This window comes from Patella vulgata, chromosome 2, assembly GCF_932274485.2.
Source record: "Patella vulgata chromosome 2, xgPatVulg1.2, whole genome shotgun sequence".
Taxonomy (NCBI): Eukaryota; Metazoa; Mollusca; class Gastropoda; family Patellidae; genus Patella; species Patella vulgata.
The window spans coordinates 49433611-49461467 of record NC_065880.2 but is presented as its reverse complement, the minus strand read 5'-3'; the positions used below and the strand labels follow the sequence as shown (position 1 = coordinate 49461467).

The window sequence follows — 27857 nt, the reverse complement described above, 5'->3', positions numbered from 1 at the left end:
AAAAAAATGATATGAATGGCTTATCAATCATAATTAATACTTTGTAGCTTTAAAATAGACAGAACTAAATGATCATAATCAATTTTTACTGTTATTGTAATTCATATATCTAACCCCACTTACTTAAAGATCAAAAAGGCGTGACGATATACCGTGCTTCATTCAATACCTTTATTGAACGAACTTTATATAGGTATCAATAGATAAACATGTATATACTTGATATTTATAAAACATCAATATGGCGTTATAAAATACAGGCATGCAACATTTAAACTACAATGAGATACAATCATTTTAAATATTCAAGCATAATTAACAATTTTCTTCTGGAGAAGCATTTAATTTTTGACGAAGAAAGCGTTGGTAGATAATGAAGGGTTTGATATCGGTATTGATATATTTACATTTCTGTAGGACAGGTGAGTTATAATTCAATTCAAACTAACTTTGTGTAACTGTATATCGGACGTATGGGTTATTTACATTAATAGGTTGAGAATCTTCTTTATGTGACAAATGGATGGGTCTACCTCTGATTTCAACAGACCAATGTGTTCAGACCCCCTAATACACCTATCAACAGTAAAGTTGATTAGATTCTTGATTGTAGTACCTAATTATGCAATCTCGTTATGTTCTAAAATCTAAATACAATTCACGGGTATTTTACAGTTACAGTATAAATGGAATTATATTTCTGTGGTTTGAGTTCAAAGTATGCATTCGGAAATTCCAAGTTTTTTTCGGTCTGTCCCGCAAAAAAGAAGCACACATGTTCGCAAAATTTCAGGTATTTGAACGCAAAAACTATGCATCGAGAACTTTGGCCTTCAGCGCCTTCACAAGTATCAAATTTTAAAACGTTCCTGAAAAAAAAAGTCTAGACCCTTATGAACAATTCCACCGAGTTTTTTAAAAAAAAATGGTCAATAACGTTGTCTAAAACACATGCAACTTAATCGATTGACAAATATCTAATTATCTTGTAAGAATTTCGGATGCCAATGGTACTTGTCAGGGGTCTAATTCTGAGTGGATTACTACAACTGTAGTGGATGTAATGTTTTTTTCAGTAGACAAATTAGCGTACTTAAAGCATCTTGTGGAATAACTTATTGAGGTGTATACTGAAATAGATAAATGCCTATTAGCGTGACCAATTTGAACTTTCTATAATTTCATATAGCGTCATATTTTATGTTGGTTTAAAGTTGGTACTCAAATGTGCCGTTCAAACAATCACGTACGGTTGAGTTACAATTCCCAGGGGACTTGTTAATATATGTAATGAGTATTTTTTACCGTAGGATAAACTCAAATACTTCCTGTGAAAATACCAGAAACAACTGTACAATAAGTTATATTATTGAAATAGATATCTACAAAGCTGAATGCACCGGAGGAAAAATCTAAATGTTTTCAAAGTTTATATTGTACCATTTCTACACCAGAACCTGGTGTCAATATTACAATGTGCTAGTAGCAGCTGAATTGAACTATAAATGCATTAAAGGGGACTATATCTCTTCTCTTTTTTAAAAAGAAAATGTATCTTCGATATCTGAGCTACCATCAACTACTTCCCAAAGTAAAACTACAACATTACCAACAACAACATTACCAATTACTACTTATAATAGACAGAATGGTGACATCACATCGACTTCTCAACACGGTTTATCATCAATAAGATATAATAGAAAATATCAGAAATCTAATAACAAAGGTAAGCGCAAACATCTCTAACAACAGGTATAGCAAACCACAGGTACTTAATAATTTATAATTATTCAGCAAAACATAAACTAAAATATTTGAAGGATGCAGATTTTTGATCCACAAACAGCCAAGTCCTGCACAGGTTTTAATGTCGAGGCAGACAAATTGTAATATATTACATTAAATGATATACATACACAATCATCCAATTAAGTACATTGCATTAGACATAATAAAAAAAGAGATAACAATTATTAATATTTAAAACAATCCTTTGTTTTATAGAGATTTGTTTACTTAATATAAGATATTATTTATTTCAGGTCGTGACTCCCTACAGATTATATTGGGTGTAGTGCTTGGTATTTTAATTGTCTTCACCATTGTTTTTGTTATTGTACTCTTCTTTCTCAGGTAAGGATACATAATAGAAAAGGTTTGTTGAAAACTTTCTGAAATGAACACCACTACATGGTAATTTTAACAGTTTTGTATTGATACTTCCAATATAATTATCTAAAATCTTTAATACTTCCAAATAATGAGAATATTTCCAAATACTTATTTTCTTTATTCTAGACGGTGGATTCAAAGAAAACGACTTGAGAATAACAATGGGACGGGTTTTAACAATCCAGCATTTGATGAATCTAATTCTCGTCAGCATGTGAACTCTGAATTCGTGTTATCGTCTGTTAGCGAAGGACAAGAAAAGCACAGCGACCATGTTGATGACGAGGATGATGATGATGATGATGATGATGATGATGATAATGATGAAGTAAGAGATATTAAACTTGAGGATGCCAAATCAAAATTAACATATCAATGTAATGAGGTTGGCGTTGGTAATGACTGTAATGCTACAGGTCATGAAGCTCAATCTTGTCCCACTGAAATAAAGGAAGGAGCAAGAGAAAACCACAGCCACAAACAGGGTTTAGGGCAGCTAGTTTTTTTTCCTGGGACTACAACCAATCGCGGTGAAATCAACACAATAGAGCACCAAAAGAAACGACGAAAACGACACAGGAAGAGCGAAAGTCCTGAAACACCAGGTGAGATCCTAAGACTTCGTAATAACGATCATCAAGCAAATAATCCAAATGATTTGGAACTAAGTGAGGCTTATCAACCGCATCAAGACATTAAAACTACTAATGGTCATGATGTCTCAGAAATGACAGATGACAGTGCAAAGGAAAATAATGTTCCTGTGATAAAAGACAGCAACTCCAGAGGTCTTCGAAAATCTGTGAATTTATTAGGTGATGATATAAGTGTAAATGAATTACTGGAGGAAGCATCTTATGAAATAAAAACATGTTTATGTGCTGATGGTGATACTATGTCTAATCATAGTATTATTTTATCAGCACCTATTGATGATACAAGACGACATCCTATAGAACTACCTGTAGAAAATATTACTGATATTGCTTGATTTGAATTTTCTATAAACAATAATAATATGTTATAATCTGTACACGCTGGAATGTTATAATTGTAGTATATTATTAATGTAGTAGCGTTATCCTCACTTTGATCTGCCGAACATTCTAAAATCACTAAGGGATTTTTACACTTTCTGGGATTGTTTGAGTTATGACACAAACCATATAAGAGCTATTTAAATTAGGGTCTCTCTCTCTCTTAGTTCAATATAATATAGGTATATTATGACTTGACGAAATTATAACATATTGGCATTCAATTTAATTCAAACCAGATTTGTATGTGTTCTTTTGTTGACTTATCTAATAGTCGTGTATAAAAGGAAGTGAATAGTGGCCACATGCCAATAAAATATAATACATGTATATGTAATAAATATAATGTTATAATATCTTGTATTCAATATCAAATAAACCAGACTACTACATGTACAACAATTTATTAATAATCCAGAGAAGATGTTGATATGGTTATTTCTCGTGATTGTTTGTTCTGGTGTAGGTAAGACATTAATCAGTATATCAACAGGTTATTAAACATAGTTAGCAGATGTGTACGCCACATTTTCGTGGGCAAAATATCAGAATATACGAGTGAGATTATTAAATAATGTACTTCATCTATTTATAGGAAGTCTCCCATTTTCACTTTCCCGGATTTTGCATGGAAATTTTTGTTGACGTTTCGATGTAGAATCGAATAATACAATTTCCATTTTCTGCCTAGATTTGGTGAATATTCATGATTTGAGAATAAAGGATAAGGAAGAAATCATACATGAATAATGGAAAGCATACACAATATCAACCTCACATTCTTATATTCAATTAACATGGTGTAGAAATTCAATTGAGATAGTCAAACCCATTCAATATTTATATCGGTTGATTATGACAAGATCAAAACGAGAAGACACGATTCTTGAGTGGGTAAGGCACTGGCTCCCTAACCACGAGATCTAGGGAATAATAATCTAAATATTGTGTCTTGTAAGCCAACTTGTCAATCACAGAAATTATTTAAAGCACCTATTATAATTATGTTATATTAATGTTAACAGAATGGTCGCACTGCACGAACAGAAAACCGTACGGATTAATACATATCTATCACGTGTAAAACTTGGTTTTCAACACTTCTTTACTCTGGGCGTTTATCCTACAATTGGAAATGCCACTGGATTTTTGGATAACCACAATTTCATGCGATTGGGAAATATGTGGTTGCCTGGAGACATGACAAGGTCGAGATTGATAAAACTTTTAGCAGTAGAATATCTGGTCCATGATTGTATATGTAAGCCATTTGGATTCCTGGAAGTATAACATGCATAAAACATAATATAATCTTATCGTATATATTATATCATATAAATATCATCATCGATTTGTCAAAAATAGTCAAATTCCACCATATTGGTTGTATCCTCACTAAAGTTGGCCATAACAAAAAGTCAAAAACAATTTTTTACCTATCCAAAGCAAAGAAATTATTGCTGTACTTTGGCATTGATCACTTTCAGCCTACCGTAGCAGAATTTGTGCCTAACCCCGCCATTGCATTTCTTCAAGTTATATAACAACAACATCAACAGGAAGCTGATGAACTCAAAATATAATTTGCAGAGAATGTAAGCTAAACTGTTTAACATATATTATGCTCTTTTTCGTATATTGTGATCTAAATACATGTAGACTTGTTTCAATAATTATACTTACGGTTCTTTCATTAGTTATGCCTCAATTAGCATTCAAAACAGCTTCAAACAAAACCCAAGCACAAACAATCCTTACCCATGTGGTTATAAAAAAAGCAGATTTTAAAAACAACTGGTATATTAAAATAAAACACTTGTATAGATATACTACTTCTGAATTTTAATAAGATGCTACATTTCAATACACATACAGGTTTCGTTATCAAGCAAATAAGTAGTATATCCATACAATTGTTTCATTTTGTGATATCTATTTCTATAGGTCTTATAAGGAACTGTTTATTGTAAATCACTAATCTTACCCGCGTTTTGCAAAGTTTGTCCAGTAAATCTGCAGCTTGTTAGAAAATTCCACTTCAGCCTGTGTGTATGTGGTACCTGGTGGAAATGATATGGCAGGACCAAATACAAATGGCAGTTCACCAGCATGAGGAACACCAACAAACCAGGGGTAGTTAACTCTAATGGTACTAGATACAGCTTCATGTGTAAAATAATATTGATAGGATGATCGCCCCTTACTCAGTTGTGTATGGACATCTAAGATAGCTACAGTTGGTGCAAGGAAGGACATATCCCCGTACATGTCTACGACCTGCCTAGCTTGCTGATCATCTGGTAATCCAGCGCTGGAATACGTCTGACATATTTCACTTGCTACAAGAGGGGAATTCAAATAATAATCCCTAGATATAGCCGTGGAGATGTTGAAACATAGAACCCTGGTGGGTATTCCCTGTCTTAAATCCATTTGAAGTTGATTCTGGTAGCCAGACAATGGTCCTAATATCAAAATTCCTTCAGCACTATTCGTTCCCGCCATTAAATCCACATTCGGTAACGGAATGTCCGCAGCCGTTAGTAACTGGGATGGTTGTTTTTGTAAAAAGTCGCCATCGACCACAGGCCCTATCTCAAGTCTAAACGCAAGAAAATGTTCTTGTTTGGCTATGTTTGACGCTATAAGAATATCAACAGCAGGTTTAGATATTAAACACATGGATATATTCCTGACATTTCCACCTGGAAAACAACCAATCTGGATTAGAAATCTCCTTGAAAAGCCAATAGGATCGAAAGCCAGAGCTCGGGGTGATAAAGTGGTTCCACTTTCACATATAGCGCGGTTAAAGAGACCGATATTCTGGTTGGATACAAGATGAAGACCCACACTGTAAGCTCCTGCTGATTCTCCGAAAATGGTCACAAGACTGGGATCTCCTCCAAAAGCAGCGATGTAGTTTCTTACCCACAAGAACGACTGTCGTTGATCCCATAATCCATAGTTTCCAGGTAGTTCCGAATACTCTGTTCCTAGGAACCCAAACACATCCAAGCGATAATTAATAGTAATAACTATAACGTCACCGGTGAGCGCCAACAACGCACCATCTTGGGATTTTCCTTGCCCATTAACATATCCTCCGCCGTGTATATACACCATAACAGCACGTGGAGATCGTATATCTATGTTGTTTGGGATATAAATATTCAGTTTTAAGCAATCTTCACTCATTTGGTGAATTGGTAACTGACTTTGGACACAAGCTGGTCCGTACGCAGTAGCATTCAATATACCAACCCAGGGTCTTACCGGGACTGGTTTCTGGAACCGTAATAAACCAACGGGAGGCTCTGCATAAGGAACATTTAAAAACTGGAAAACGTTTCTGGTGCCATATTGTTTTACTGTACCTAATATAGACCCAAGGGGTGTATTTACCAGTACCGAATCAACAAAGTGAGAATCCAATGCACTGTAAACAACAAATAAACAAATTACCCACTTCATCCTGTGTTCCTCCTAGTGACTATTTGGTCCGATATTATTTCTGTAATACTAAATAATGTCACACATATATTAAACAGTATGATTAATATGCAATGTGACTTTAGATAATAAAGGAAATAATACACACTATCTCAGTATGAACTCCATAACATACCTTTGTCACTCGACATCAAATTAATACACGTCCTTGTATAGGTTAATACTTTTAAATTTGTCTACCTTTGATTAAGACACGGTGAATATTGTAGACCCCTTACTACCCATATATCCCACAATACTTAAATGTCAAGACTTGCAAACTATTTGCTTAAAGTCAGATAGTCCGTAAAATAGGAGTGGAAGTAATTGTATAAAATTCTCTAGTAGTTTCCAAAAACAGCCGGTAAGTGAAAAAACCAATACAAGAAAGTCGCGACCCGGGTCGGACGTCTAATTTCATTCATCAACAGTACATAACCCTCAATACAAACAAATAATTCCCAGGAAGAAGGATAATTTGGGAAATAATGGTGTGATATATTGATATTCATATGCGTAACCTATTGAAATAGAATGAAAATAAAGGAATGTAAAGTGTTGCGTGTCAGTATAAGATCTATCCCAATTTACTCATTAATCATTTCTCTTTTTTTTTTCATTTGTCGAACAAAAGTAACTTTTTGTTATAATCTTTAGTATTTATGTTGTGACTTTCTGGTGAATTTCCATAAACTTGGTCAGGCATGTTGATATATTGGGTCTATAAAAGCTGACATTTATCGTCAGAGAACAATCCAACTTATATCATTAATTTTGATTTCAATACCAGAAAATACAAAACAAAACATAGATTCCAAATCCAAATCTAAATATGAACCAAATCCACTTAATAACAAATATGGTATTAACTAACACAAAATATCAAAGAAAGATATGTTTCTATAACGAATGGGTATCCTTTTGCGCAGAATCGCATTAAACTTAATTAAACTAAATGACGTTAATATATATAGATAACTGTGATAATGTTTTATACTTCTTTTTCAGACACAAATACGCTAATAAGATGTAATATAGACGATACAAGTGATGTGTTGCTTGACTGTAAATCTGATCATAAAATATCAGTTGATCGGATGATATATACTGTTGGTTGTGGTGTAATAGGGGATTGTTCTAGGTCGATTGGAAAAGAAGATTCTGATGTAAATCCTGTATGTCAAGGTCAATATGGAAACTGTGTCCAGCCATTAACTTATAAAATACTAGACAGTTGTAAAGGTAACAAATCTGTATCAGCTGAGATAACATTTACATGTGAAAAAAATCAAACGTTACGTGATTCAGGTAATATAAGTACAGTTATTTTATCAAAAATATAAGTTTTGTATAAAAATGTTTGTAGTGGGGAAGGAAAATGTCCTAAACCATTACACTATAAATACTCTACAGTTGTAAAGGTAACAATAATTGTGTAGCGTTTGAGATAAATATCGATTTGAAAGAAAACAAAGTTAACGGATAATGGTAATTTCAATTGCCACTGTTCAGAAGATCAAGCGTGGCTGTTTAAAAGAGTGTATACTAATTCAAATCTTGTGGTCTCAAACTAAAATTCTGCGGTGGGGGGGGGGGGGGGTATCTTTCCCTAGAGGTTACAGGTTTTATAGGGGTTTTTTCTGTTTTTTTTTTTAGGGACGAACCTTATAGATTTTCAGCGCCACGCGACCTTCCGTTCCCGAGTTACCTCTCCCATGTGTCCCAAAACATATTTCTTCCTAACTTGGAGTGAAGCATTGGGGTCGTGAGCGGTTCAGCCAATAACCTTGTTAACGCGACTGGGACTATAGTTTTGTATGGATTTATTTTTCAAATTTGGTATGAAGCACTGGAGTCATGAATGGACAGACCCCACAATTTCATCTTTCCGGGACCTTCATTCGTGTAAACATGACATATATTAATTATGATTTCAGATGAACTAACAACAGAAATTAAATATGGATCAAACGATACCACTTGGACAACGAATATATTCTGTCCAAACAAGTCTATAGTTTATGTAGACTCGGTGGAATATTTTAAAATCGTAAAGAACGCCTCTTGTCCGGGAGCTGGTGGTCTTCTACCTGTAAATATACCAAGAGAACAGAATAGATTAAATGATTTATGTTTAGAAAAACAAGAATGTCATCCATCTTTACTGTATAATTTTACACGTGAAGCTTGTCAATATACCTGGCCTAATATGGGAGCAAACGTCGTTTATAGATGTCTTACTAGTAAGTTTTTATTATTGTGTTAAAATGAGGCTACACTAACAAGTATCTATCCTTACATTAATTAATACAGACTTATTAGTTATATAAATCACGATATCTAACAGAATAATCGTTGTACATGCGTATCGTATCGGGAAACAAGATAGTCGAAATATGTTCATAATCCACAAAATGAATCGATACGTCATGTGTTTTGATCTTCCTTATTTCAGATGAATTAGTGTATAATGTTTGTTCCAAATCAGTTAGAACTATCCACAATTCTATATCTACTTTATATATGACGTCACCATCATCATCACAGAATACATCTGACTGTGGTTGTCTTGTCTATGGTGATATCCAGACGGTTAAAATTCTGTATATTAATCAATCTACAATCAACTCTACACGTGATAGATTATCCTTTAATCCACCAACTATAGTAGAATTAAATACAAATACAATAATATACAGAGATATAGCAGATCTGGTTGTTAAATATAATAGTAGAAATCACAATAATGAAAAACATCTACTTGAATTTAAAGGTACGTTCACAAACAGCTGATAGATTATAATTAACTACATCGACACTTCCCTTTGTTAGCATAATAAGGGTGGTTACAGTAGAATTAAAGACCAATACAATAATACCCAGAGATATTGCAGATCTGGTTGTTAAATACAATAACAAAATTCATAATAATGAAAAACATCCACTGAAATTTAAATGAAATGAAATGGAGTTTAACGTCCTACTGTTCTGCTCCTAACTTGGGCTGATGAAGACGGGCATACGCCATACAGTGTGCTATGATGGAAATTTTGCCCGGACAGCGGCACTAGGGCCTAGGGCCTACTCTTATATCGAATTCCAACTGCCAAGGGATCTTTTACGTGCACGCCAATGTGTACACGGGACCTCAGTTTTTCGTCCCATCCGAACCACTAGACAGCTTTCCTTGTCAGCCCCTCCGTCCTGCATCACTGACAAGGGAGAACCACGCCGGAAAATCTGGATGAACTTTCTCGGCCAATGCAGGGATCGAACACCCGACCTCCAGGCTAGCGAGCTAGCGTCTTACCCACTTAGCCACGTGATCCCCTCTGAAATTTAAAGGTAAGTTTGAGAAAAATCAAATTCGTAAAAATATATTGACACTACACTTTGTAAACGTTATAAGGTTGTGAATCCCCCCCCCCCCACACACACCCCACCCCTCATTAGCAACGCACGAGGGGTGATTGATAAGTAGTGAAATTCAAATCAAATGTATTTATTTTTCAACATAGTCCAATGTAATACACGTCTGCCATCAGTGTTGCAGAGCCTTTATTCCAGTTCTGTAGAAGTCTTTGTCTTGAGTGTGTAGAAAATCATCCACTGCGGCAATGACGTCATCGTCAGACGGGAAATGCCTACCGGAAAGACATTTCTTCAGAGCAGGAAACAGATAGAAGTCTGGGAGCTAAATCAGGAGAGTAGGGTGGATGCAGAAGAAGTTGAAAACCAGTCATGGATTGGTTACATGGCAACAGCTGATTTGTGCACTGGCGCATTGTCCTGGTGGAAAATCACACCTTTGGTCAGCTTTCCTTGTCTTTTGGTCTTTTGCCTTGTTTTAAGTGCTGCTTAGTATTTACCGTTAATTGTTTGACTCTTTTGGAGGTAATCCACCATGAGAACACCATCAGAATCCCAGAATACTGAGGCCATCACCTTTCCTGCCGATGAAACAGTCTTTGCCTTCTTTGGGGTCGGCGACGTCACATTTTTCCACTGTTTTGATTGCTCTTTTGTTTCTGGCTGAAAGTGGTGGACCCAAGTTTCATCCATAGTAACAATTTGTTTTAGGAAGCGGTCAGGATTGGTTTCAAATAAGGCTAGATTCTCTTCTGACATGATGTGTCTTGAACGCTTTTGATCAGGCGTCGAAAGCTTTGGCACCCATCGTGCTGAAACCTTTGTCATTTCCAAAGTTTCAGTGATAATGGAATGAACTCTCTCCTGGCTAATACCCCAGCTATGAATCGTTCAGTAACTCGCCGGTCATTCATTATCAGATCATGGATTTTTTGTACCATTTCAGGTGTTGACACAGTTTTTGGACGACCAGGGCGTGGTTCGTCTTCAATGCTGTCTCGGCCACGCTTGAATTCAGCTGACCACCTTTTAATTGTGGCATATGAAGGAGCATCATCTTCTAATGTCTCAACCATATCATCATGCATGGCTTTCGGTGTTAGACCCTTTTTATGCAGATACTTAATCACAGCTCTCGCCTCGATATGGTCTATTTTCTGATAACAACAGACCCTACTTGATTGTTATGGCCTGTCACAACCAAACAGTTTAACCGAATGTGATGAAAGTTTGTGACAGAGCCCGAGGAACATAATAGTGCACGTGCAAAACGTGGTATCATTATGTTGCACGGTTTTCTAATCGAGGCTCACTACTTATCAATCACCCCTCGTATATGTGGTATGAAGATTGCCATAAAATCTAAACGATCGGAACATAGTATTTGAATTTAAAAGTGGGTCCACGATATTATTCTTGACCAGTCATGGCCCAAATTCATCCAAGCAATATACAGAATATATTATTTTTAAATTTCTGAGATTTTGCTTCTTGTCATGATGAATTTTCGAATCTTAGATTTCCCGTTAATTAGTCGTTGCATGTGTGTGACTTTAAGCAATGGGTTTATTTTTCCCGGGGAACACATATCATTTCACTATTCCTGACAAAGTTATCTCTTTTCTGTTTGAAACGTCAATAAATATATATTTCAATAAAGAGGAACATTATCTTTTCCAGCTAGAAGTGGTTCTTTTCTTCAGTTAGATTGTATAAACACACAGCTTAAACTAACACCTAGTAGATTTACAGGTAAGCTAATTATTTTTATATACTTTCTTTACCTAATAAATCTATTTCCAAATGCGAACAAAGGATATTTTGATGATCATAAAATTTTCTGATGTATATCATAACATTTTAATAGGTCATACATGTGTGACACTGCCATACCCGTAGCTAGCGCCGGCGGGGAGGGGGGGCTAGGGGGCCAGGGGAAAAAACCGGCCGTCTCGATGGGCGCCTTCGGCGCCCTTTCCATTGGACGCAATACGAAGCCAACGACTAACGTCCCCATATCAGTATGGGCGCCACATAAAGCCGAGTGACATTGGTTTAGCGCCCGGGACGAGATTGGCGGGGAACCGAACCAATGTCACTTGGTTTTATGGGCGCCTCGCCAATCATGCCCAAAACGGCTTGATCTGTGGGGTGCCTTTTTCCCGGAGGGGCGTCCATAATGACATGATGAATGGGGCGCCTTATAATGACAATATATGATTGTCGGGACGCACATATTGCATAATGCCGAGTAAGATTGGTTGGTCGTCCACGACTTGATCAATGGGGCGCCCAAAACGGCATGATTGGTGGGGTCCCTCATCCCGAAGGTGTGCCCATAATGCCGAGATTGGTGGTCCGTTCACGACGACAACGTGCTCGCCCATAATATAATTGGTGGGGCGCCTATAATGACGACTGAGATTGGTTAGGTGCCCAAGAATGAATTGGGCGACAAATCGGTGTGATAATCTTCAAAATTCAAATAAGTCGCACTCTAACCCGATAACGAACATTTCGTTTTTCTCATAAATTATTATAGGTACGATAAAGTCGTATTCCTTCCTTCAAATTTTTATAATGTTCATATCAAAATATCATAAAACGCCAATACCGCAAATTCAGTCTAAAAATTGAAATTGTCCGTCATTTCCAAGTGTAAATCCTATTTTCCAAAATCTTCCGGGGTGGGGGGGGGAAGCACCCTAGACTCTTCTCCGAAGAGAGGCGTATCCACGGTACTGTTCGCCGTAGACCGTCAATTGCAGGTACATCGGTGCCCTCATAAGCCCAATCGCCCCCCCCCCCCCCACACACGACCAACAATTTAGGGCTAGCTACGGAGCTGGGCCCTTATTCATGAAAACTTAAACTTAAACTTATAATTTCGATTGTATCTTAGTTTAAGTTTTCGTGAATAAGGGCCCTGACTTCGATCCTGTGGCACGGCCCAACAGACGTTCCAATATTATGTGCACTACGGTCTTCAAAAGAGTGGTGCGAAGCTATCTTAGGATACTGGTTTCGTGTTTCTTGAACTTCAATATTTTGACTTCCATATTTTGACTTCCATTCTTTTAAATCATTCTTTTCATAAAAGTGATAGAACAGCTATACTATTATAAGAACTCAGACCTAATGACCTAAGTATCCAGGCACACTTACAAAGAGGCAAGATTTAAAGCTACCTAAGAATCTACATGATATCCTATGAACTCGAATGATGTCTGAGGGATTGGAACCCGCTCCGCTCTTTTAAAAATGGGGGAAACACCCATACAGTTGAATACATCAGAAAGTGATCCCCGAGTTAGTATTTACTCAGAATCTAACAATCGGTGATGTGTAGGTAATGATACCGATACACCAAACAGAACAGTGGACATGTATTCTTAAACTTTAAAATCTTATAATATTTTATAGGATCGATAGTCGAAATTTAGCTCTATTTTTATTTTAAAAAGAGTATAAAATGTCTTGTTATTGTTTTAGACACTGGCATCAGCGTTTCCACCACATGTTATAACTTTTCGCAATCTTTTTAAAGCGGTATATGTTTAATAATATGAGGAACAATTGCACTTATGTTTAGTCGATATGGCATTCTGTAATTAAATAATCACAACTGTTTGTCTCCCCTAATTATACACCGAAATAACGACTAATAAAGTTATACACTATTACTATTTCAGCAGTAACCTATTCCGACATTTGTAACAGTTGATAATCTTTTAACAGGAACCGTACTTAATAATCCTTTATTAATAGGAACCACGGTGGTTAACCTAACCCCAGAGACCACACTTGCAAACACTACACCAGAAACCACCATTACTACTCCTGTGGGTGTAACCACAACTGCTAACCCTACAACGATTGGGCATGCTAACACAACAGGTAACCAAACCTCAGAGACCACGTTTGCTAACACTACAACAGAGGCCATGATTACTAATCATATGGGTATAACCACAACTGCTAACCATACAACGAATCAGCAGACGAGTATCACTCATTCTGTATAAGGAACCCCAATTTCCAACTCTGTAACTCAAACCACAATTGCAGGGACTACAGTGGGAACATCAGTACTACAGTCGCCTGTGAAGCAGACTGAAGGTAAACAAATAACCAAATTATAACGACCGAGAAATATATAGAGGTTTTAGCCATCGCGAACCGTTCTGCACAGGACATGCGTATTAAAATTAAAGCATCGGACACATATGTACCAAAATTGGCTGTATACGCTAAATGATATTGAGGTATTACCTTTCCAGCACTTATTTACGGTGGCTGATTTATGACGTGCAAGGAAAAAATAATATCTCGAGCGCTTGAGATATCTGAGTCGGGCGCTCGCGATAATTAAGTCGAGCGCTCAAGATACTAAGTCGAACGCTCGAGATAATACACTCTCAACCTTTGCTTTAAGTTTTATAATTTTGTGCTTTATTTAGTGATCAACTTGCAGAATAAAGATATTCATTTGTTCGTTTTTACAGCCATCCAGAGCCAACCCCACCCCCATCCCATTAAATGTTATTCAGGTAACCCGACAGACAAAGGATTTGCGATGTTTTACCTTTTACGCGAGTCGCCTGATTTCCAAATACTATTTTAGATGGAAGTATCGCGACAAATAATTCAAATATCTCAAATATCTCTAAATTATTGTCTCAATTTTTCTCAACAAATTCTGGTCATTGTCTTTTATACTCACACAAAATATGAGATAATATTTCATATAAGATCGATATTAAAATTGACCAAGAAGTTAAGTAAGGGGTGCCCTTTTATCATTTTTAAAAGTGTATGAAGTTGTCACCATCTTTATTAAAAAACAAAAACAATTTTAGACACTGTGGCGAGCGTTTCAACCCTTGGTTTTGTTTTAGACATGACACCAGTGGATATAATCATTCACAATCATCCAAAAATCAGTATGAAAGTATATTTTAAAATGATTTTTGTTTAAATTATATTCATTTGACGAGTAAGTGATTGATGTTTTACTAATATACATTTGTGTGCTGTTTAAAGAGCCAGTTCGCTAAGATATACACACTTTAAAAGTTGTTTTAAATAGGTATGAATTAGGGAATATTAGTTTATGCTAGTTATAACGTAAATCGTTCTTTCTTTGATCAGTTTGAACAAACAATTACAGTCAAGTCAATTAATGAAACAAGTCATGTGAAAACATTTTCTTTTGCAGACCCAGCTACTAGTTCCGCTGCTATGACAAAATCAGAAGGCAGTCATGGCGTCATAATAGTGTTAGCTGTTTTGTTGAGTTTGACACTTATTAGCCTGGTCGTTCTCGGTAGCACGGGTTTCATCCTCTGCAGGTACGAAATAAAAATACACCAGATGCGCTTTGTTTTCGAATTTATATAACATGATGAACAAGGGGAAACAGTATTTATTTGGAGTAAATCGAATGTTATTTAGGTAACTCGAAGGACAAAGGATTTATCATGTTTTACCTTTTACGCGAGTCGCCTGATTTCCAAATACTATTTTAGATGGAAGTATCGCGACAAATAATTCAAATATATCAAATGCCTCTAAATGATTATCTCACGTTTTCTCAGAATATAATTTGAAAGTCAAAAAAATAAATATTGATATACTTCCATTTAGATTTCCTAACATCCGCCTACTTCTGGTCATTGTCTTTTACACTCACACAAAATGCAATTTGTATGCCAGTATTCCCCTTGGTTGCCTTAACGTAATTGTGAAAATTTTATGTACCCATTGGTAAACTATATCGTAACATATGACATATTTGTTTATGTTACAGATTTTTTGTAACTAATTTGAAGGGCGCTAAAATATTGGACCCCCTTTAATCTGGCCTTGGGCAAATTATGAATATTGATGTGAAGTATTTTATATTTTTAGAAAAGGTGTATAGGTTCTGGAGATAAAAAAGGAACCCACCATGATACAGCTTGATATACCTGTGCAGTCAGAACAAAACGTAGAATCGGCTTATCAGTCACTTGATTCTCAGACTCGTCACAGTCCAGATCCACCAATATATACCCAGTTATCACCTTATATCAATATTAATACTGACTCAGCTTAATTCACCAATCAAACCCGTTATGATTACTTCAGCGATGATCAACGTAATTAAGATTTGAAAAGAAAATGTTTATGTGAGGTGTTCCTACTTTTAATTTTTCAGCAATATAAATGTAATGTACCAAGGCACATCATTTTTATTTAGTATTGTTATTTTATGTAGGGTTGAGATACATCGTTCTTTTGCTTTTTAGAGTACCGAAATATTGTCATGGCCATTATGAACTATCAAAATTAGCCGCTACTTATATCTTTTATTATCTGAAATTTGGAAACAAGGCCTAGTCTTGTAATAATGGATTTTAGATGTTAATGTTGGTAGTGTTATTTCTGATGGGAATTCACTAAGATTATTACTGATAAAATAGTAACAAAGTATGGTGGCTGATTGGTATCATGTCGTGATATCGTGGTGTCGCCCTTCATAAGGCGACAACCCAACAACCCGACATCAAGGGATTCGGAAAATTTATAAAAATGGTCAAAATAGCATCATTTATCTATGTGGTAACCGACTATCTGGCTGTATACAAATTTGATGCTATTTTATCCAAACTAATATTCGATTTAGTCGTTGAAAAAATACACCTGCGCGTCGTCAAATATAATACATGGAAAATAAAACGTAAAAGAGAAATAACTTGTTTTAAAATTTCCATCTGGTTTTATACGGTGTGTGTGTGTGTGGGGGGGGGGGTCACCATAACTCTCACAAACGTATATCGGAATTAGTTATTTAATGGGCCTGGACTACACGTGCGTATCTGAGCAATTGAGTGGAATATGTCAGGCGTCTAGGGTAGCCATGATATTATTAAATCTCCAAATAAGTCAAGCTTCATAGGACTCGTTTACCAGAGTCTAAATTGAATTAAGCGTAATTTTTGAGTAAGTAACGGTTCGCGATGATAGGCGTTGACTGGCATTAGCCTAGCTTCTGTTGCATATTGAATCACACGTCATCGACAGGTGGAAGAGCCGGTCCCTAAATGCCATGGTTAGCGCCGTCTAGAAACGTAAATAAACCTTTGAGGTTAGAGTACATATAGGCGATAAAAGAACACTGTCTTGTAGAAAGGTCGTGTGCTATACATGTGTGGATAACAAACCAATATAAAATGGTAGTTGTGTTTTAATTGTGGGAACGAAAAATTAAATGTGTCCTCTGTCTAATTACCCATGTGTCGGGATTATATATGTATAAGCTTAGGTTGATTATGTATATAGCTTTGAGCTGTGGGGCACGAATTTGTACACCCCTTCATTCCTCGTTTAATAGCCACTGTCCTTTTATAGCGTTTATTAGGTAGATTACAATACGATACAAATACCGTTTAATCCAAACTCTAATTCTACATAGTAAAATTATTCCAGGTATTCAGTACATAATGATATACATATAAAGGGTTGTACAATCTACGTATGCAGTGTCAATGGCTTATGAATCGGTCTATGATATTTTGTTGTAAAGCTTTATCTGGGCGTTATTCGAATAGAAGAATATAGAAAACTTTGCTATAGAATAACAGAACAAAGACTATGTTTATAACTTTCATTGTAACCCATACCCTATTTATCCTTATTCACACGACCCGACAGAATAGGGATTACACAAACAAATAGTTGAACTAAGATAAATAACATTAAAAACTTCTATATTTAGCTTTTTGTTAACAAATATCGCATACAAAATGTGGGGAGGGGGCAAGTGGTGAACACCAGTATAAATCTATCAAACATATTGAACAGCCAGCTATGATAATTCCGAGAAAAGTCAAGACATCAAACTAACTGGCCATTCACGGTTCTGGATTCTCAAACAGGAATTCGATTCAAATTATGCAATTATTTTAATCTTAAGATTTGTGGACTATTTGTAATATTATATTAGGGTCCGTCTTTTTCTCCAGTTATAGGGATGGAGAGTTAAACTGATTGAAGTTAGAACGATATTCCACATTTAATATTCATTTATGAATCATCAATAGATCGTCAAATGTCAGGTGCTTACGAATATTAAGATATCTATCAATATGTCAAAATCCACCAGGCGTGACATACCTATCGATAATTATTATATCAAAGTAATATATCAGATACACACTTCATAAGTTACTTCCTCATCTTTAAAGATTTCTAAAGAGTGTACGTTACCGACCTGTGCAATTCATTTGCTTTCTTAAAACATAGCATAACATTTTACTTTCAAGGGATTATTGGCTTACCAGATTATTGTGTCATAACTAATATCAACAAGGATATAATATGTGTTTACATAAAGTCTTCCCATAACATTACATTGGATTATTAGTACTATTCGTGAGTTTTGATTGTATTGATGGATTAGTTACTGGACATATCATATAAATGGAGAAGCATCTAACAAGGAAGTGTCCAATACAGAATAAACATACAACTGTTCAACTGTGTTATTTATTCGTAATAATTTCATTGTTACAGAAAAGTACGTATAACCATTTTTGTATGTATGTAATGTTCATATTAAAGTCCACTCAACACAAACTTGATCATTTTATTGACTGACATAATATGATTCAAATTTATTTCCATAAAATTACAAGTTAAATGGTGGATACATGTTTCATGTCGTTATACATACTTGAAGGCAGATAATCTACATTGTTAGGAGTATCCCCTTAGCTTGGCAAGAGTAAAAATAGGTTCATCCGAATTATATATAGTCGAAGTTCCCACGAGCTTTGAACTGAGACCTAACTTATCTCTGAGCCTCCAGACTGTGCCAGCTGATTTGGGGACCAACTTGAAGATCTCTACATCGTGGCGTAATGATGTCTGGGAAATCCAAGCTATCTCCCTTAAAGATAACGCCCATTAAAGTGAATGCGGCAGAGACTGACACCCGGGATAGTTGATTGGCAAATTTGAAAAGATTTCATCCTGATTTCTAATTTACAAACTACGTGTCCATTTTTCTAGGGATTTGCTGATTGGGAGGAGGGGGGGGGGGATTTTGTGACTTATGTAGAACCAGATATTTGCCGTCACTGAACTAGGTATTTCAAGAAGACCTAATTAACCGAAAATCGTATCTTACAATCGAAGGTCATGTATCATTTAATTTTGAATGTGACATTTTCCAACCATTTTGCATCAAGATTTACTTTGCAAGCTTTTTTTTCAGCTTGTGGTGGATATACCCTAAAAAAATGTAATATAGACGATACAAGTAATGTGTTGCTTGACTGTAAATCTGATCATAAAATATCAGTTGATCGGATGATATATACTGGTGGTTGTGGTGAAAACGGGAATTGTTCTAGGTCGATTGGAAAAGAAGATTCTGATTTAAATCTTGTATGTCAAGGTCAATATGGAAAATGTGTCCAGCCATTAAACTATAATATACTAGACAGTTGTAAAGGTAACAAATCTGTATCAGCTGAGATAACATTTACATGTGAAAAAAATCAAACGTTACGTGATTCAGGTAATATAAGTACAGTTATTTTATCAAAAATATAAGTTTTGTATAAAAATGTTTGTAGTGGGGAATTAAAATGTCCTAAACCATTACACTATAAATACTCTACAGTTGTAAAGGTAACAATAATTGTGTAGCGTTTGAGATAAATATCGATTTGAAAGAAAACAAAGTTAACGGATAATGGTAATTTCAATTGCCACTGTTCAGAAGATCAAGCGTGGCTGTTTAAAAGAGTGTACTAATTCAAATTTTGTGGTCTCAAACTAAAATTCTGCGGGGGGGGGGGTATCTTTCCCTAGAGGTTACAGGTTTTATAGGGTTTTTTTCTGGTTTTTTTTTAGGACGAACCTTATAGATTTTCAGCGCCACGCGACCTTCCGTTCCCGAGTTACCTCTCCCATGTGTCCCAAAACATATTTCTTCCTAACTTGGAGTGAAGCATTGGGGTCGTGAGCGGTTCAGCCAATAACCTTGTTAACGCGACTGGGACTATAGTTTTGTATGGATTTATTTTTCAAATTTGGTATAAAGCACTGGAGTCATGAATGGACAGACCCCACAATTTCATCTTTCCGGGACCTTCATTCGTGTAAACATGACATATATTAATTATGATTTCAGATGAACTAACAACAGACACTAAATATGGATCAAACGATACCACTTGGACAACGAATATATTCTGTCCAAACAAGTCTATAGTTTATGTAGACTCGGTGGAATATTTTAAAATCGTAAAGTACGCCTCTTGTCCGGGAGCTGGTGGTCTTCTACCTGTAAATATACCAAGAGAACAGAATAGATTAAATGATTTATGTTTAGAAAAACAAGAATGTCATCCATCTTTACTGTATAATTTTACACGTGAAGCTTGTCAATATACCTGGCCTAATATGGGAGCAAACGTCGTTTATAGATGTCTTACTAGTAAGTTTTTATTATTGTGTTAAAATGAGGCTACACTAACAAGTATCTATCCTTACATTAATTAATACAGACTTATTAGTTATATAAATCACGATATCTAACAGAATAATCGTGGTACATGCATATCGTATCGGGAAACAAGAGAGTCGAAATATGTTCATAATCCACAAAATGAATCGATACGTCATGTGTTTTGATCTTCCTTTTTTCAGACGAATTAGTGTATAATGTTTGTTCCAAGTCAGTTAGAACTATCAACAATTCTCTATCTACTTTATATATGACGTCACCATCATCATCACAGAATGACTGTGGTTGTCTTGTCTATGGTGATATCCAGACGGTTAAAATTCTGTATATTAATCAATCTACAATCAACTCTACACGTGATAGATTATCCTTTAATCCACCAACTACAGTAGAATTAAATACAAATAAAATAATATATAGAGATATAGCAGATTTGGTTGTTAAATATAATAGTAGAAATCACAATAATGAAAAACATCTACTTGAATTTAAAGGTAAGTTTGGGATTAATCAACTTCGCAAAAAGTTGATAGATTATCAACCTATTATTGACATCTATCTTTGTTAACATAATAATGCAGTGGCGTGGGAACTTGGCAGAATTTCAATTCTAGGGTGCGCAAGTGTTTCTCCCCCCCCCACCCCGCCCGCCCGCCCATGGGAAATGTTTGGAAGTTGCTGAATCCTTGTCATTTTCTAGTACATCTGCGAGATATACCTACTAGATATCTGCGCCATCCCTAACTTAGGCTGCCTGTCTACAGCTAGCTCCGCCTGAGAGCAGACCCTAATCTAATCACCAGACATTTTAATTCCTACATCGACGATTTTAGTCGTTAACACTGAGTATGCTTTTAGTAATTTTTAGAAGTATTTATTTCTCTTCTATTGTCATATTGAATGAAATTAAATATGTTTATTTAGCCGCTGTGTGTATGAAAGATGTCAAACTAATCAAAGCCGAATCACAAAATAGTCCTCTAATTATTCAATATGGCGGCGCCCATGAAATATAATTTCACAGAGGCGGTTTTGTTTGCGAAGACAAATTTAGGAGTATCTCCAATTACAATGACATGTAATAAGGATGGTTTATTTATCGTGATTAATCGTGATCTTTCCCCAGATCGATTGATTAAATGTGTAAATATTTCTTTCTATGCCAAAACAGCAAATTGAAGAGTGTGATATAAATATCAGATCATAAAATCGAGAATATTAAACATTATTATATTATGGATTTGACTGCTATTGGCGACTAGAATCAGAAAGCAATATTTAAAAGTTTGGTTAGTGTACCACGTCTATTGGTATATTTAATAAATATCATCACAAATTTTAACTGTTACGTTATACACTGTTTTACAAAGGTTATTGGTGTATATCACCCAACATTATTGAAATTAAATGTTCTGCAAAATAAAACAATTCCGTATATTATAGAATCGTTAAATTTTCCGATATCTTTTTGTGACATGATTTGAATTGTCTTTATAGCTAGAAGTGGTTCATTTCTCCAGTTAGATTGTGTCAACACACAGCTTAAACCAACATCTAGTAGACTTACAGGTAAGCTATTTATTAGTATTCAATTTCCTTATATAAAAGGACGGGGGGACCTGGCAAGGGACAACGTGTAGTCGTTCGGATGGGATAAAAAAAACGAGGTCCCGTGCTCGGATTCGAAATGAAGTGCAGCTACGGTGGCTCAGTGAGTAGGACGTTTGCTCAGTAACTTCATCAAAGTTCGTCGTGATTTTTCTGGCAGGGTTCACCCTTGTCAGTGGTGTAAGACGGAGGTCCTGGCAAGGGACAACGTATAGTCGTTCGAATGGGATTTAAAAAAACGAGGCCCCGTGTCCGGATTCGAAATTAAGTGGGAGTTGGTGGCCCAGTGAGTAGGACGTTTGCTTGCAAACTTCATCAAAGTTCCTCGGGATTTTTTGGCGGGTTTCAGAGAGAGAGAGAAAGAGAGAGAGAGAGAGAGCGAGAGAGAGAGAGAGCGAGAGATGGGGTTTAACGTCCACTCGACACAAACCAGGTCATTTCGGGACTAACACATGATTCAATTTTATTTCAATAATTCGCTTGCGCGTAGGGGTCTTTAGCAGTGCTAACCATTCGGACATCCAACCCCCCAGATCTTTAATAGGTCATACATGTGTGACACTGCGATCCTGTGGCACGCCCCAAATAACAGACGTTACACTACTCTGTGCACTATGGTCTTCAAAAAGAGTAGTGCGAGGCTATCTAGCGTTACTGGTTTCGTCTTTCTTGAACTTCAATATTTTGACTTCAATATTGACTTCACGTTGTATTTTCTAATTGTTAAAACATGGGAAAAATTTATTGTTCTATATCCTTGTCTGTATAAAAGTAATATAACAGCTATTATGAGACCCAATGACTGTCAAGGACCAAAGCTACCGCCTAAGAATCTGCATGATATCTCTAGGAACTCTGAATGGTGTCTGGGGAATCGGAACCCGCTCCGCTCTTTTAAAGACGGGGTAAACGCCCATAGTTGAATGTGTCAGAAGTGACCCCCGGGACAAACGAGGTACCCCAAATCTAACCGTCGATCATGTGTAGGAAATGATCCCAATGCACTAAACAGAACAGTGTATTCTTAAACTTTAAAATCTTATTGTATCGATATTCGAACTGGTCAAGTTAAAATGTAGCTCTCTTTTTATTTAAAAAGGCATATAAAATGTTTTGTCTTTGTTTTAGACACTGGTACCAGTGTTTCCACCGCTGGATATAATTATTCACAATCATCCCAAAATCAATCTGAAGGTATGTTTTTAAAAAATGTTTTTTTGTTAATTTAAATGTAGTTGACGAATGGGTCAAGGGAGATAACATGTATTACTAATCACACGTGTGCGTTGTTTAAGGAGACAATTCGGCGAAAATACACACTTGGGAATAGCGCTCGCTATAATTCTTTCTAGTTAGGCCCACTGTTTGGCTATACCAATTATATTCCATTATATTCCATTTGAGCAAAACAAGGGCACGAGAATGCTGCATGAAATTTCATATTTAGAGAACTCAAAATTAGTTCTATAACTGGGCGGTTAAATGGATTGAAAATAATAGAAACCTCTTTCCAGTTGTCATCGTTCTTTGAAGGCTGTTTTATACCGTTTTAGGGGGTCGTTAAACCGTTTAAAGAAGTTGTTCATCATTATAAAACCACATATTTGGTATTTTGTCGAACGACCATTAAAATATAATGTAGATCAGCGTGATATAAATATTAATTGAATATCTGAATCATGCATTTTTGCTTTAACGTACTGGACAATTTTCGTCTTTCACATCCATTATTTTAAGTACAAACTAATATGGGTATGCGCAATTGATGAGCGATATCGAATCATTCAATATACGGATACACCTCTGACAATGCCAATTATGTCATTTTATAATGATAAACATTTTCTTGGGTCGATCTTCTAATGAGAAAGAAACACTAATATTGATACGCACAAATGATAGATATCATGTCGTTCATGGTTCCGTTATTTTTCTGACAATGCCAATTATGTCACTATGATGATACACACTCTGGTTACTGGGGTTATAATGTCTATTAGACCGCGCGGACAAATAGCAAAATATATTTTTTGACGGAGGAGTACTATATCTGTAAAATCTATAAACGTTTATTTCACCGAATTGTGCTTTTTAAACCGGTATATTGATTAATACTTTATTAATGATTTGGATTAATTGTACTTTTTAAACCGGTATTAATGGTTCCGGTTATCTGTACTTTTTAAAACGGTATATTTAACAAGAACCGTACCTAATAATCCTTTATTAACAGGAACCACGGTGGTTATCCTAACCCCAAAGACCACACTTGCTAACACATCAGTTAATCTAACCACAGAGCCCACGCTTGCTAACACCACAACACAGATCATGGTTACCAATCCTATGGGTGTAACCACAACTGCTTACCCTACAACGAATGGGCATGCTAACACAACAGTTAATCTAACCACAGAGTCCACACTTGCTAACACTACAACACAGACCACGATTACCAATCCTATGGGTGTAACCACAGCTGCTAACTCTACAACGAATGGGCATGCTAACACAACAGTTAATCTAACCACAGAGTCCACACTTGCTAACACTACAACACAGACCACGATTACCAGTCCTATGGGTGTAACCACAGCTGCTAACCCTACAACGAATGGGCATGCTAACACAACAGTTAATTTAACCACAGAGTACACACTTGCTAACACTACAACACAGACCACGATTACCAATCCTATGGGTGTAACCACAGCTGCTAACTCTACAACGAATGGGCATGCTAACACAACAGTTAATCTAACCACAGAGTACACACTTGTTAACACTACAACACAGACCACGATTACCAGTCCTATGGGTGTAACCACAACTGCTAACCCTACAACGAATGGGCATACTAACACAAGCGTTACTCAACAGCAGACGATTATGACTCATTCTGAATCAGGAACCCCAGTTTCTACATCTGTAACTCAAACCACAATTGGAGGGATTACAGTAGGAACATCTGTATCACAATCGTCTATGCAGCAGACCCAAGGTAAACTTAAGACGTTTTAGCCATCGCGAATACTACTAGGACATGTTTATCAAAATTAAAATATTGGAAACAGATGGGGTTGATTCGATATATCTACAAAACTTCGCCGTATACTCTAAATAGTATTGAGTTATTACCTTTCAAGCACCTTTTTATATGTATCTTAAAATTTACATTTAAATTGTGTTATATTAATGTTAGACATGGGTTCTTACACATGTAACTGCTAACCATTTGCTGGAATGACTCATGACGATTTCGAAATGCACATGCACATAGTCATTGTAAGAGCAAAAATAACGACAGGGCTATTTTATTTAAAGAATACGATTTCGAAAAAAAATACAAATTTTCAGTTTCATGTGGGGTTTACAAGATCATGCTGTGTAGATAACCGTGTCTATATACTTGATACTATTGGAGAATAAAAATCCTGAAAATATTTACATATTCAGCGCAATCTTTGGATTTGAAATTTTCAAACAAGGTAAATTGGCTGTTTCGACATATTTTGGAGTATATATTGTGTATGGTACTTAAAACCAGTTTTACTTAAAGTGTCCTAAGGCCTGCTCTAGTAAAATCTTGCACATAACAGTATTTCATTTGTCACTATTGGTAAAAAGAAAACAAATGCATGAATTGTGGTATGGGTAGAATTTTTAAACTAACATATTTATTAATTTTTATCCAGTTACTAACAATTTGCCAGATACAACCCCGGCAGAAAACATAACACCACAACCATCTCTACAAAAAGGTACGATTTTACAAAGTACTACAAGTAGATATAGATAACTTTGGTCTCTCTTTTTTCACATATAGTATATCCAGTCAGTCATGTGTGTTACATGAATGACTGAAATTGGGTTTAACGGCCTACCTTTCTGTACCAACCGGGTTAAGGAAGACAGGTATATGCCATAAAGGGAAAGTTTGCCCGGACAGCAACTGAATGGCAACTGTCAGGGTTCTTTATGCAAACATGTACACGGGACCTCAGTTTTGCGTCCCATCCAAACGACTAGATGATATCTCTCCGTTCTACACCACTGACAAGGTGAACCACACTGGTAATTGTATTATAATTTGGTAAGATCTACCTTTACACATTTGTATACGGGTTTGACATATTTACAGAGCCCAGGGAGTCATGAAATGGGGATGAAGTGCATCGATAATGATAAGCGTTTCTGGGCCCGAAACTGGATCCCAATGGCTGTCCATCTTGTTGTTCTTGTTCTTCGTGCAACGCTCTTTCAAAAACCACATGGCTTCGCCAATTCAAGTACAATCAACATAAAACTTAGATAATTGAGTATCGATTTGATATGCCAAGATGGCGGTGACGAAGTCATCCTTAGTTTCTGTCCATATTATACTATCGGACTTGTTTTTGTTTTCAAGTTGCTAATTGGTTAACCACGTAAGACGGAATTTGTTTTTTTGACGTACATTTAATTCTGTGTTGAGAAGGTTTCTCTGGAGACAAGAATAAAGTAGGAGTTAGAGCAGTGTATGGATTATACAATCTGTCCAATCAAGACGAACTGATATCGTAAAGTCTGTACAAATATTTTAATTAGAGTAAGAGCTAATTTGATGTTTCTGTTTAAGGTGGGTTAGATGGAAGTATTATTGGTGCTATAATTGGAAGTATATTTCTTTTACTGGCTCTGTTAGTCATCATTATAATCATTTACAGGTATTAATTTTTGTTTGTATTTTATTTGTCGGAAGTGTGATTAATTTAAAGTTCATTTCAGTAAGCCCATGATAGTAAGGGCATGTGATTTTAAGCCGTATATATTTTAATGTGGTTTGGATATTTTCATAATATGCCTATTGCTATGCTTACCAACTAATAATTTAGAATTATACTTATTTACAGAAAACGTAAAGCCAGCAACAATAAACACGATAGTTCGAGTGAATCTGGTGGAGAGAACAACCAAGGCTTTGTAGAGCCTCCCTATTTTGAGGTAGAATCCGATTCAAGGGGCGTTAAGCGACCTAATAGTCTCGCAACAGATCCAAGATATCAACGAATCCGTTCAGGCAAAGTGGAATCTACTGGCGTAGCAGAACCTGTTAGCGGTTACGAGGCGGTACAGGTTTCACGTCCAGTTACTGGAAATGAGATTGTGGAAAACCCAAGATCTACACAAATTAGGGTATTAAGCTCAGCGGGGGAGTATGAAGATGTAGATTTGAATGATATTTTAGAGAAAGACGAAACCCGCCAGGTCCGTTCATCTAGTTTTGGGTATGCTGATATCAATGAGTTTAATGATTCAGCTTTACTACATCCAACAAAAATATCAGTGAAGCCCGAGAATTCGAGTAATGTCCAAAACGCTGCTTCCAGTTCCTCTCTAATTCAGCGGCCACCCGACAAAGTAGAATACGCAAAAGTAATTAAGTTAAAAAAGAAAATGTTACCTAATGATAACATTCAATATGGAAGCATGTACGATAACTCTTTTGATAATATTGCGCCACCTATACCAGATAAGAATATGGCCGAAGAAGAGATAAACTCTGATAGTGTTAAACTGTGATGTACATGAATTGTATAAAGGAATGTGTATAGTATCTCAACTTTATTCTTATTAATCATACATTTCACCTTTTCTACAATAAATACAAAAACATA

At 36.0% G+C, this 27857-nt stretch overlaps 2 protein-coding genes across 8 annotated transcripts; one reads left to right on the top strand and one right to left on the bottom strand.

Annotated features, from left to right (window-relative positions):
* Positions 1-157: 157 nt before the first annotated feature.
* LOC126811954 (acetylcholinesterase) lies at positions 158-6744 on the bottom strand. The gene is made up of 2 exons (XM_050538038.2): positions 5197-6744; positions 158-4490 (listed from the first exon to the last, which is right to left on the bottom strand). The coding sequence occupies exons 1-2, from the start codon at positions 6684-6686 to the stop codon at positions 4331-4333; spliced, it is 1650 nt and encodes a 549-aa protein (XP_050393995.1). The 5' UTR covers positions 6687-6744; the 3' UTR covers positions 158-4330.
* On the top strand, positions 221-27857 carry LOC126811951 (uncharacterized). 7 transcript variants are annotated; one of them, XM_050538033.1, is made up of 11 exons: positions 221-422; positions 1547-1729; positions 2046-2136; positions 2302-3678; positions 7713-8012; positions 8642-8947; positions 9160-9477; positions 11754-11825; positions 13766-14192; positions 15292-15424; positions 15984-16809. In XM_050538033.1, exons 4-9 carry the CDS (start codon positions 3636-3638, stop codon positions 13795-13797), a joined length of 1071 nt encoding a protein of 356 aa, XP_050393990.1. In that variant the 5' UTR covers positions 221-422; positions 1547-1729; positions 2046-2136; positions 2302-3635; the 3' UTR covers positions 13798-14192; positions 15292-15424; positions 15984-16809. The 7 variants fall into 7 exon arrangements, with proteins under 7 accessions (XP_050393990.1, XP_055955215.1, XP_050393988.1 ...); XM_056099240.1 differs by having other exon boundaries at positions 226-422; positions 7713-7946; positions 13812-14192; XM_050538031.1 differs by having other exon boundaries at positions 226-422; positions 13842-14192.